A 10,037-nucleotide genomic window follows, 5' to 3' on the forward strand; every position below is an offset into this window, starting at 1 on the left:
AGTAAAAGGTCCACAGCTGCTGCCACGTCTCTGAGCCACAAGTCCCACAGTGCAACCCAAAGAGGAGGAACTCCAGCAAAACCAGCTTTAGCACATCGTTCAGCTTCATAAACCCGAACGAAGGCAAGGATTATTAGGGGAAGGAGGATTCAATATTATTTATAATATTAAATAATATTAAATATTCACTCCTAAGTATAACTAATGAGTTAAAATGAATGGTTAGAGGAGTTATTCCTCCACAAACCAGCTTTGTTGTGTACAAGTTGTAAAAGCCATTGGAATGGCAGGAGGGACAGTATATATCTGAAGGAGAAGAATCATATAAGACAAATACACCTGCAGAAAGCAGAGACTTGTAATGCTGAATATAACACCAGAGAGAAACCCAGGGTCTGCTCTGGGTGATGCCACCCATGTAAACAAAGTTACAACAAAGCTCCAAGGTATTAGGTGCAAAGTTGCAACATATCAGCCCTTTTTGTGCATCGTGTCAACAACCAAATAAGTTCTATGAAGTTATTTAAATGCCTCTTGTAAGATTTATGGATTTTTTTGTCTGTGCCAGACCAAACCTGTCTCTGGCCCTGGAAACAATAAAATGATTTTCCCAGGAGGCAGCTCCCTGTGCCCAGAATGGCTCCAGGTACCACTAACAAAGTCCACTTTTATTTCTGAATTTGTTTTTCAAGCACTTGGCTCTCCCCCTCTGTTCATGGTCAGATGAAGGGAGGTCTCCCCCTCCTTTCAACTCCTCAGCCACCAGATGCTGCGTGTACTAAACACACTGACATGGAGAGAGAAGGCTGGAGCTCACAAGGGCTGTGCTGGGAACACTCTGCAGCTTCCTCCCTTTTTGCTGTAGGGGAAAGAACTGCTCAGAATAATACCCACGCCTCTTATGAGGAAAACCATTTTCAACTAAAACAGGTAAAAAAAGCTGAGTGGCTCTGACAAAGTGGGGTAACCATCAGGAGGCAGGTCAGAGCTGCAGCAGCTGTTTCACACCTCAGTCCCCTTTCTGCTTTGTGCACAGTCACCTCTCCCAGCTGCTCTTCCCTGTGCTGCTGCCTGGAGGCACCAACCTTCAGGGCTGTTCTCAGCAGCTCCTCCAGCTGCCTAAACCCAGGTCCTGCCTTTGAAGCAGGAACAATCAGCAGAAGTGAAAATGAAGGACTTGCTTCTTCAGCTACAGCCCGAGTGCTTCCAGAGGTGCACTTTTTGAAGTTCAAAGAGTGGGAATGCACCTTTATTAGCTGGGATTACACAGCTCCACTCTTCTTTGTGCTGAATTTCCCTTTTCCAGTGTTACTGAGTCAGGAAGTTTCAATCACTTGAAATTCAACACAACCAATCTTTGCAATTAAAAAAAGAAACAACACGTTTTTAGATAGTTTTGGTGCGATCATTAATCATCCTAATTTAAAAGATTTTCACCCCCTGAATTTTGCTGTTCCCTAATTTACATAGAAAAAATAATATGTGGAAATAATTAAGATTAACATAGGCCTAATTATCCCGCATTGCGGGGCCAAAGTGGTGTAATTAACGTTCATCCAAGGGTAATTAATTTCTAGAAGCTTTGAAAACTAGTTTTCCTTTCTCCTCCAGCACGGTGACTTCACTCTCACAGAGCAGCTGCTCCTCCTTCTGATCTCTGAGAAGCTTCCATGGGATTCTGAGCAGCAGCAGCACCCGTGGTGTCCTTCCCCTCTGCCTCGTGCCAGGGGTGAGAGGTGACCTGCCCGGGGTGCCCCTGCCTGTGGAGCTCCCCAGGGACATGAGGATGCCAAGGGAGCTGCCAGGGGGCTCGCAGGCACCCCCAGCCTCAGAGAGCCCAGCCCAGAGAACACGGGGCAAACCTGTGAGCTGAGTTGGGCTGGGCCAAGCTGTGACAGCTCCACTGTGCTGGTGAGAGCTCCGGTCCTGAGCAGGTACCTGAGTGCTCTCTGCAGCTTCCCTGGACACAGACCCGTGCCTGGGAGCTGGGAGAGCAGTGCTGCTCCACAACCAGCTCTCTGTGTGTCCCAGAGAAGCAGAGATGGCAGTGCCAAGTCCATGTGCTCTGCCCCTAACCCAACTCACCACCAGGTTCCTCCAGAACATCTACACTATTTCAGGTATGTGCTGATGGGAAACCCTGTCTGCATCCTGGGGCCTGCCTCTGGTTCCACAGCCCCACCTCTCCCAAACGTTGCTTTATGGCACCTGGAATGGCAGGGGCAGCTTCCAGGAGAGACCTGACACACTCCCTACATAGGTGTGCAATTTCATTTATCTTGTAACAGGACTGTGAGGCAGGAGCTCCAGAACCTGTCAGCTCTCCAGAGATGAGCCTCGGATGCCTGGGCCGTGCACAGGGTAACTCTGGGAGGGAAAAGGGGAACAGGACAAAGAGGCAGAGGTTACCTGGACTTTCATTTCCCTGTCTGTGTCCCAGATCCGGATTATCCTCACATCCCCCGACGTCATCAGGAGCCCAGTTTCTTGTTCCCAGTCGACTACCATTCCTGCTCCTAAGACAAAACACAGGCAGGGTGTGCAAATTACTCTCCACATCAGCACAGGCAGAGCTGCTCCAATTGCAACACCAGCTGTCGTGACCTCATGCTCCAGAAACTACAGTTATTAGAGGAAATGTAAAATTACAGACACACGCATCCATACGTTCTCCAAATGGGACCAAATCAGCTGGATTTGAGTCCAAAAGACATCTTTGACCTCTTGTCTAGCTCACAAAAGCCCAAGTGCAGATGGCCCCTGCAGGAAGGTGAATACAGCCATCCAGGGACGTGGCCAAGCTGCTGAGGACTTCCAAGGGAGTCTTAATAAATCATGCACCACTTCATGGTGTTCTTGGAGGTCCCTTCCAACCTAAATGATTCTATGAGAACGCCGGATTAAAGGATGACTGAAGTAGACTAAACTGGTGACATTTCACACAGCAAGACCCGAGAGCCTCTGGATGACCAGGATTCCTCTTTCTAACTGAAATAGGTGGCTAAGGGGAGATGTATCTCAACAAGGAATAGCCAAGTCACTGCTGCAAGGTACTGAATTAAACAGCTTGGTAGGAGTGAAAAGCAAGTTGCCACACAGGCAGCCAAGGAGGGAGCATCCTGCAGTGACACCAGCTAAAACACATTTCTGAGAGCTTCTGCTCCTCATCTTTGGGAGCACAAACTGATTGCTAAGTGAAGCTTAGAAAAACATCCCATCCGTGCTGTAAAAGAATCACAAGGGCTTTTCTGTCCCCAGCACACCCACCACGGCTGGCTGGCAGTGAAAGCCCTGGCTGGTGGGGGAAACCCCTGAGGAACAATTCCCACAGGTTTAATTAGAGGGGATTTCTTTGTACCCGTGTGCTGCTGCCTCAGCTCGGAAACGCTTTGCTCAGAGCAGAGAGCTGTACACCAATTATCTTCTGCTGTTTATGCTGCAAAGGTTGGCCAGCCCCAAACCTGCAAGTTTTCTGAGGAGACTAATTCCCACATTGAAAACACAAATGAGAACCCTGGGAGCGCTGCGCGAGGGAACCAGAGAAGCAGGCAGGTTTCTGTGTGGCTTTCACCTCCTCGGGCAGGGCTCTCCCTCCAGCAGAGGCAGCAGCAGCAGCCTTGCCTCACAGAGCAGTGGTTCCTCCTCACATCCATGCCAAACTGAGCCTCTGGTGCCGAGAAGTGTTTTATAACCAGCTGAACCCGGCGTCAGGAAGCGCTCTGCAATGCACCAGGACTGCAGGCTCCTGCTCCCAGCCAGTCCCCTTCAGTGGGACTCCTGCAGTGCCACTCCACAACTTGCTTGTCCAGAAGGTAGAAATGTGAATTTGCCTCTATTTACTGCTAGGAATTAGCCCCAGCAGGAAATTTAAACCTACCCCAACGTGCTCTTTGTCACCAAAAGGCCTTAAGGACCTTTTACCAGACCGAACGCTTTCACAGGGCACAAAGGAAACAGCAAAGGCATCCTAGAAACACCAAGTTTTCTTCAAAGATGATGAAATGACCTTGTTTTGCACGGATCCAGATAAAAAATTTTGCCCATCTCCCCTTCCTAAGCGTCACACCCAAGCTGCTTCCTGATCTTGCTGCACATCACTAAGAAGATTACTGATGTTTATTGACAGTTCGTCATCTCACCGCAGGAAATTGGGGACTCTGGGCTAAGCTGGGAGCTTGTGTCTTTATCTTGCGAGTCAAATTGATTGTTCCTTCAGATTGCCTGGCAGCTCCAAGGGCTGCTGGAGATTCGAGGCAAACAAGCAGGCAGTGATTTAGATGATAAACATCACTGAAGTGTTTTCATTTGTCATCTTGTTTATGGGCCATGTGACAAGATAAACCTGGCAGGCCGAGACAGATACCACCATTACCATCGCTGATGGAGTTAAGTAGGCAAAGTGCTCTTATGCAGTTTTAAAGCTCCCAATTTTCCAGTTACATCTCCCAGTTTGAAGACAATGTTTTATTTCAGCCTGATCCGCAGAAGGTCCCCAGCCTGCTCCAGTTCCAGGTGTCTTTTCTGCAAGGGGATGGAGATGGTGAGTTCTGAGTGATGACTCCTGGTTTTGGTGCTTCTCTTGGTTTATCTGTCAGGAATTTAAGCACTGAGGCTATTCAGTGATGCCACCTACCAGGCTGGGGAAAGCTTCACTGAGGGAAGATGCTCCAGAGGGGTTTCACTTTATGCAGAATGGCCCAGAGATGTCCCATGAGAGATAACCAGAGAGAAGGGACAAGGGCTCACCCTGAAGCAGGAGCTGGCAGCCCATGGGTGGAAAGCAAGGAGGGTGATGGTGTTGGTGTATGTGCAGCTCGTGCTCTTCAAAGCAGCCAGGGCAGCTCTTGCCTTTTGTACAGAACTTAAACAGCCCATGCAGGCGATGAGCTCTGCTCTCTGGGAGAGGCAAGCACAGCACTCTAATCATCCCATAACAGGGCATCTTCCCTTTCCTTCATCACCCTCCTTATTCTCCCAAGAAAATAGGAACCTTTGCAGCTGCTGGTGCCCAGCCCTGGCGGGTGGGCTGGGCAGTCTCAGAGCATGCTGCTCACGCTGCACCACCCAGAGGGGCACCAGAGAGCACCGAGTGGCTGTGTACCAGCTGCAGCCCAGGGGAGTTCCTGGCACCTCCCCGGGGAGTCGGGGTCTGGCTCTGGGGTCGGCTCCTGCTGCAGCCCAGGCCACGGCCCCGCAGGGACCCGGGCAGAGGGGGGGGGAAAGGGCACCCCAGGATGTGCCTGGGAATGCCACACTCGAATCCAAACGTGTCTGGAAAGAAGAAGAGCCTTTGTACGTGCATTTAAGTGGTTCACAAGGGGGTAGCAGGAGGAAAGCTTCCTCTGACTGTGAAATGTTCCACTCAGAGCTGACAAGCACAGTACGAAACGAGACACAAATAGCTGAACTATTTCTATGCACGAGCAAACGCTTTTGTGGTGGAAATGATACAACACTGGCTCACGTTAATACGTTAAACTCCTAGTATTTTGGGAAGAGAAGCAAAGGTGGGACTCGTGCTAATTATAATTTCCCTTTTAATTAACAGAGGTCCTCGTCCAGGATGTCACAACTGCGCCCGCAGCTCCCCTGCCGGGTTTTGGCTCCTGCAGTTGGCAGCCAAGGTGCTTCTGAGCCTCAGTGGGGCAGAGAGGCAACGGGCACCCCTGCTGCCACCGGGTGTGCCCAGGCTCCGTGGCACCTGCCACCTGCCCCCAGGAATGGGGTGAGCAGGGCAATGGGGTGACACCGGCCAGAGGCCACCAGAGAACCCCGGGCACAGCCAGTGGGTGCAGGAAGGGGCACCCACGGGGTGCACTCCTCACCATCACTACTTCAGAGCACAATTTTCCTATAGGGAGTGTTATCACTCTTCTCAGCTGAGAGCAACAAATCTTCCAGGGCTCAGGGAAAGAAATTTTTAAAGGTTTGTGATATTTTTTTTTTTTTTAATGTTTTTTTTTAGGTCTTCTAATACAAATACTTGCAGCTCTGTTTGATGTGAGCTTATTTATGAGGCTACACATAACAAATCTGTTCTTGATGCTGTAACTTTCTATGGCTGTTCCCTCCAGGTTCCCTCTGAGCAACAGGTATCTGTCTGGGTGGGGCAGCTCCTTGTATAAATTTCAGTAAATAACACTGCTGTTGAAAGCAGCTGCAGACTCTGGGACTCTGCACTTATCTTTAATGCCACTGGAATGAGGCCAACCTGTACTTGGGACTTCAGTGAAATCAGGAATACCTACACAGAACACAATAAAAAAAAGCATCTCGGCTTCTGACTGATGATTTTTTAAATCATGGGCCCTCCTGGTTGAGCAATGAGGCACAGCACTTTTTTAATTTCCAGGAAGCAGTAGGAGGGTTGTCTGGCCTCACTCATCATTAATTTCTACAACATCCTTTCAAAAAGCATCACTCTTCTTATGCCAAGGACTATGTGCAGCAAGGGAGAAGAGTGGCTGTGATGCTGTGAATCCAATTAAAAGAACACAAACCCCTGGAGCTGCAATTTCTCCAACTATTTTATTGCCATAAAAAAAAAACCTGACCAGAAATAAGGTGCTTCTCCCAAACTCCTCATTCCTAAAGGACAAGATACCAACCCCAGGGGAGATGTAGCAAGACTCACTCTGCTTTTCTCTCTCCCTCTTGTTCTCCAGTACAAGCTCTGCTGGAGTTTGATCATCTGATCAGCTCCTGTTGCAGGTTAGAGCTTTGCTGAGGCTCCTCTGTTGCAGGCTGCCCCAGGCAGCTCCCCATGAAACCTCCCTGTCAGTGAGCTGCTCGATTCTGAGGCTGCCTCTCCCCACCTGCCTGCCAGGAGAGCCAGGGCTGCTCAAAGCACAGCACAGCCTCCAGAGGACAAGGTCCTGGTTTTTTACAGAGCGGGTATTAGACGTCTTTCACTTTGTTTCAGAAGCCCCAGGAGAGCAGGAAGGAAGCAGGGGACTGGCAAATAGGTCCCTTATTTTTTCTTGCTTGGCACCAGTAGAAATTTTCTGGAGGTAAGACAGATTACGGCTGTTCACGTATCAGCCCCAAGGAGCCCCAGGAGGCAGCGATGGATAGAGGTGGGCACAGGTCAGATGCATATTCTCTTGTTCACAGTCTCCTTCTTCATGTTGCACACTCAGTCACCCCTTGGGAGGTGACAGCAGTGTGCTGAGACACCCAGAAGAGCTCTGACAGAGCAGGAGGTGAAGCAGCCCGGGCAGAGGGTCACAGGAACAAATCTTGGGACTCCTGCCAGCTCAGCTGCCTTCATAATGCTGAATGTGCTGGCTGCAGACTCTGCTCTGTGCTCACGTGAGCTTCAGGGATTCCCAGCCTGGCTGGCACACTGGCCTGCTGTGACCTGGGCCATCAGGCCACTGGCCTTTCTCTGACCTCCCCCTGACCCACAGCACAGCAGTGCCAGGTGACCCCTGCCCAAAAGCAGCACCCAGCGATGCGAGAATGAAGGGACAGTTCCCTGTCCTCCTTTTGGGAAATATCCCTCACAGAATCCTAGGCAATGAGAACACATTTTCTGTGCTTCAGCAACAAAACTAGTGTACTTTCTCTAAATATTGCTGATGTATTTTACTGTCAAGCAAATAGCTAATCTCATACATTTTTAAGACTTCTTCAGCGGGAGAGAAGAAATCCTTTTGCTGCATTGTGCACTAGGAGAACACCTGGCCAGAAAATGCTGTTTTTTACTTTTTACTGATTCCCAGTTACTTGTGTGCCTGGGACAGGGTGGGGTTGCTGGGTGCCAGCAGCACGGAGCCAGCAAGGCAGCAGCTGCTTTGCCCTTCAACTGGTGGGATGCCCCCTTGGCTGAGCAAGGAATTCCCTGTAGCCAGTCTTGCTAATTTTAGCCTTTCCTTTTGCCAGTGGATTTTTGAGTGAAATGCAGATCCAGGCAGCTCACAGCAACACATCAGCTCCACTAATTTCTGTTGCAGTGCTCTGCCTCTGAAGAGTGAGACCTGCAAAGACCTCCAGCTAAAGAGCTCTGAATCACACACCACCGCAATCATCTTCGTCCTATTCATCATTGCAGACACGTTCAGCTCTCATCAGTCAGCAAATATTAATAATTGATGAATGACCCAAAATGACTACGTCAACACGAGCATGCAGGGAGGTGCATACACACAGAGCTGCCCTGGCACATTAACCCTCTGCCTGCCTGGGGACCTCTGGCAGAGGAGGGAGCCAGGCTCCAGAGCCACGCAGGCGCTGCACAGTCCTGGCTTCTACAGACAGAGGCTGGGGAGTTTGCTTCCTTCCACGTGAAAGAACAGCCTTTGTAAAATCTATTAGGGATATCCTTGCCAAAAGTCCACTATTTTGAGCCTCCTGGGAAAGATTTACCAGTTCCTGCTTTCCACATGCTCTTTACAGCAGAAGTGCACCACAAACAAAGCCCAGTAAGAGCCACATTAGCTTAACGGTGGCTCACGTTTGGAACCTGCCTTTCAAACCCTTTTGTCCAGGGATGCTTTGAAGTCTTCCTGGAAAAGAGAGAGACTCTGTACATCCCAGCCACACCTCCTCTCACTGCAGAGAGCTCTGAGAGAGTGAGAGGAAGATGCCCTCTTCCCAGCAGCTGTCTGCTCTTCCCTAGAGTGCACAGACACCCTCCCTGCGCTTCTCGCGGCTGTTACGGACACAGACACAAGGCAAGGAATGGGAGAAGCAGAAAAGCTTTCCAGGAACCACAAGGACCCAGCAGTCATTCAAACAATGACAAAAAACCCAACCAACCAACCAGTCAACCAACCCGAAGCCAGACCAGGAGGATCTTCCCACCCCAGCTGATCATAGGTAACAGGAAAGAGAGCACTCACCTCCCTGCTTACTTCTGTCAAGATAGATTGAAACCCTTCGGGCCAGACCTGTGAGAAGACAGGGATTAAGGGGTTGATGCTAAGGGTAAGTTGGTCAGCCAGAGCAAAAATAAATCTTAAAAAAGGATTAGAGTAAGCAACTCAAATTAAAGGAAAGAACATAAAAGAGAAGCAGAAGCACCAAGAGCAGCACACGCCTCCATCCAGAGAGCAGGCAGGAGTTCAACCACAGCGTTCCCTAGGAAGCCATCACCAGTGGCACTTGTCATGTGTGAAGGGAGAACTCTGGCTGGCTGACAACAGCACAGATTTGACACTTCTTCTGGAAGAAGGAGACTATCCTTCCCATGATCTGGTCCCTGCTCTGAAGTGAAATGCATCAGGAAGTGACAGACGGAAATCCAAACACCTCGTGGCATCTGCCACCAACCAAACCAGGCAGAGGAGATGAGGCGGCTGCACCGGGGGCTCCTCTGCCCGTGCTGCTGGGGACAGGCAGCTGCCCAGCACAGAGCACCAACACCCACGGGTGCTCTGTCTGAACAGCTCTTCAGTGGGAAGCTGGCCTCACACACAGACTAGTTTCCAGCCACTCTAAACCCCCAGCACGGCAGCAAACGGGGATGTGAGAGGCACTTGGGGCAACCCTGGAAAACCTTACACAGGGAGCTCCAGGCGTTTGGGAAAGGACTGAGCTGAGCCCTCCAGCCCTTGCCCTTTAGAAGCAATATACTGGTTCTCTCTGCTGGACCAGGGAAGGGAAAACAATGTGGGCATCTGCAGAGAGCACACACAGAGCTGGGCAGGGATGAGCTGAGCAGACGGCGCTTGGTCACTGCACAGCAGCTGGTTACACTCCTGTAGCTTTCCAAACTCCAGGGCTGCACTGCTTTCAAGGGCAGAGCCATTCTGACTGGGGCTCGTGGCTCATTTCCCTTTGTCACAAAGAAGCAGCACAAGACTTTGCAGTGCTGTTGAGAGGCACGAGCGTGGCCGTGGCCGGGCAGACAGCCGGGGCACAGGGGTGCCAGGGAGCAGGCAGACACCACTGATGGGGCTCTGCAAGCTCCCACGGCCCCCAGCCTTCCAACACCCTTCTCCATAGAACTTGCCAGAATCCCCAAAGCCTCCTGCTGTGAAATCACAGCTTCAGAGCACGCCAGGTGCTGCTCACTATGCCCCTTTTTCCCTACC

The 10,037-nt window shown here is 50.5% G+C and overlaps 1 protein-coding gene across 1 annotated transcript in view; it reads right to left on the bottom strand.

Annotated features, from left to right (window-relative positions):
* The window catches only part of RPTOR (regulatory associated protein of MTOR, complex 1), a gene marked incomplete at both ends in the record, with an annotated part of 97,559 nt that overhangs the window by 517 nt on the left and 87,005 nt on the right, over positions 1–10,037 (bottom strand). Inside the window, 2 exons of the mRNA XM_008947726.1 lie at positions 2,410–2,516; positions 8,844–8,891. Coding sequence (XP_008945974.1) covers positions 2,410–2,516; positions 8,844–8,891 — 155 coding nt within the window. The remainder of the gene's footprint in view (positions 1–2,409; positions 2,517–8,843; positions 8,892–10,037) is intronic.

Source organism: Merops nubicus, unplaced genomic scaffold (assembly GCF_000691845.1).
Source record: "Merops nubicus isolate BGI_N331 unplaced genomic scaffold, ASM69184v1 scaffold16309, whole genome shotgun sequence".
In the NCBI taxonomy this organism is placed as follows: Eukaryota; Metazoa; Chordata; class Aves; order Coraciiformes; family Meropidae; genus Merops; species Merops nubicus.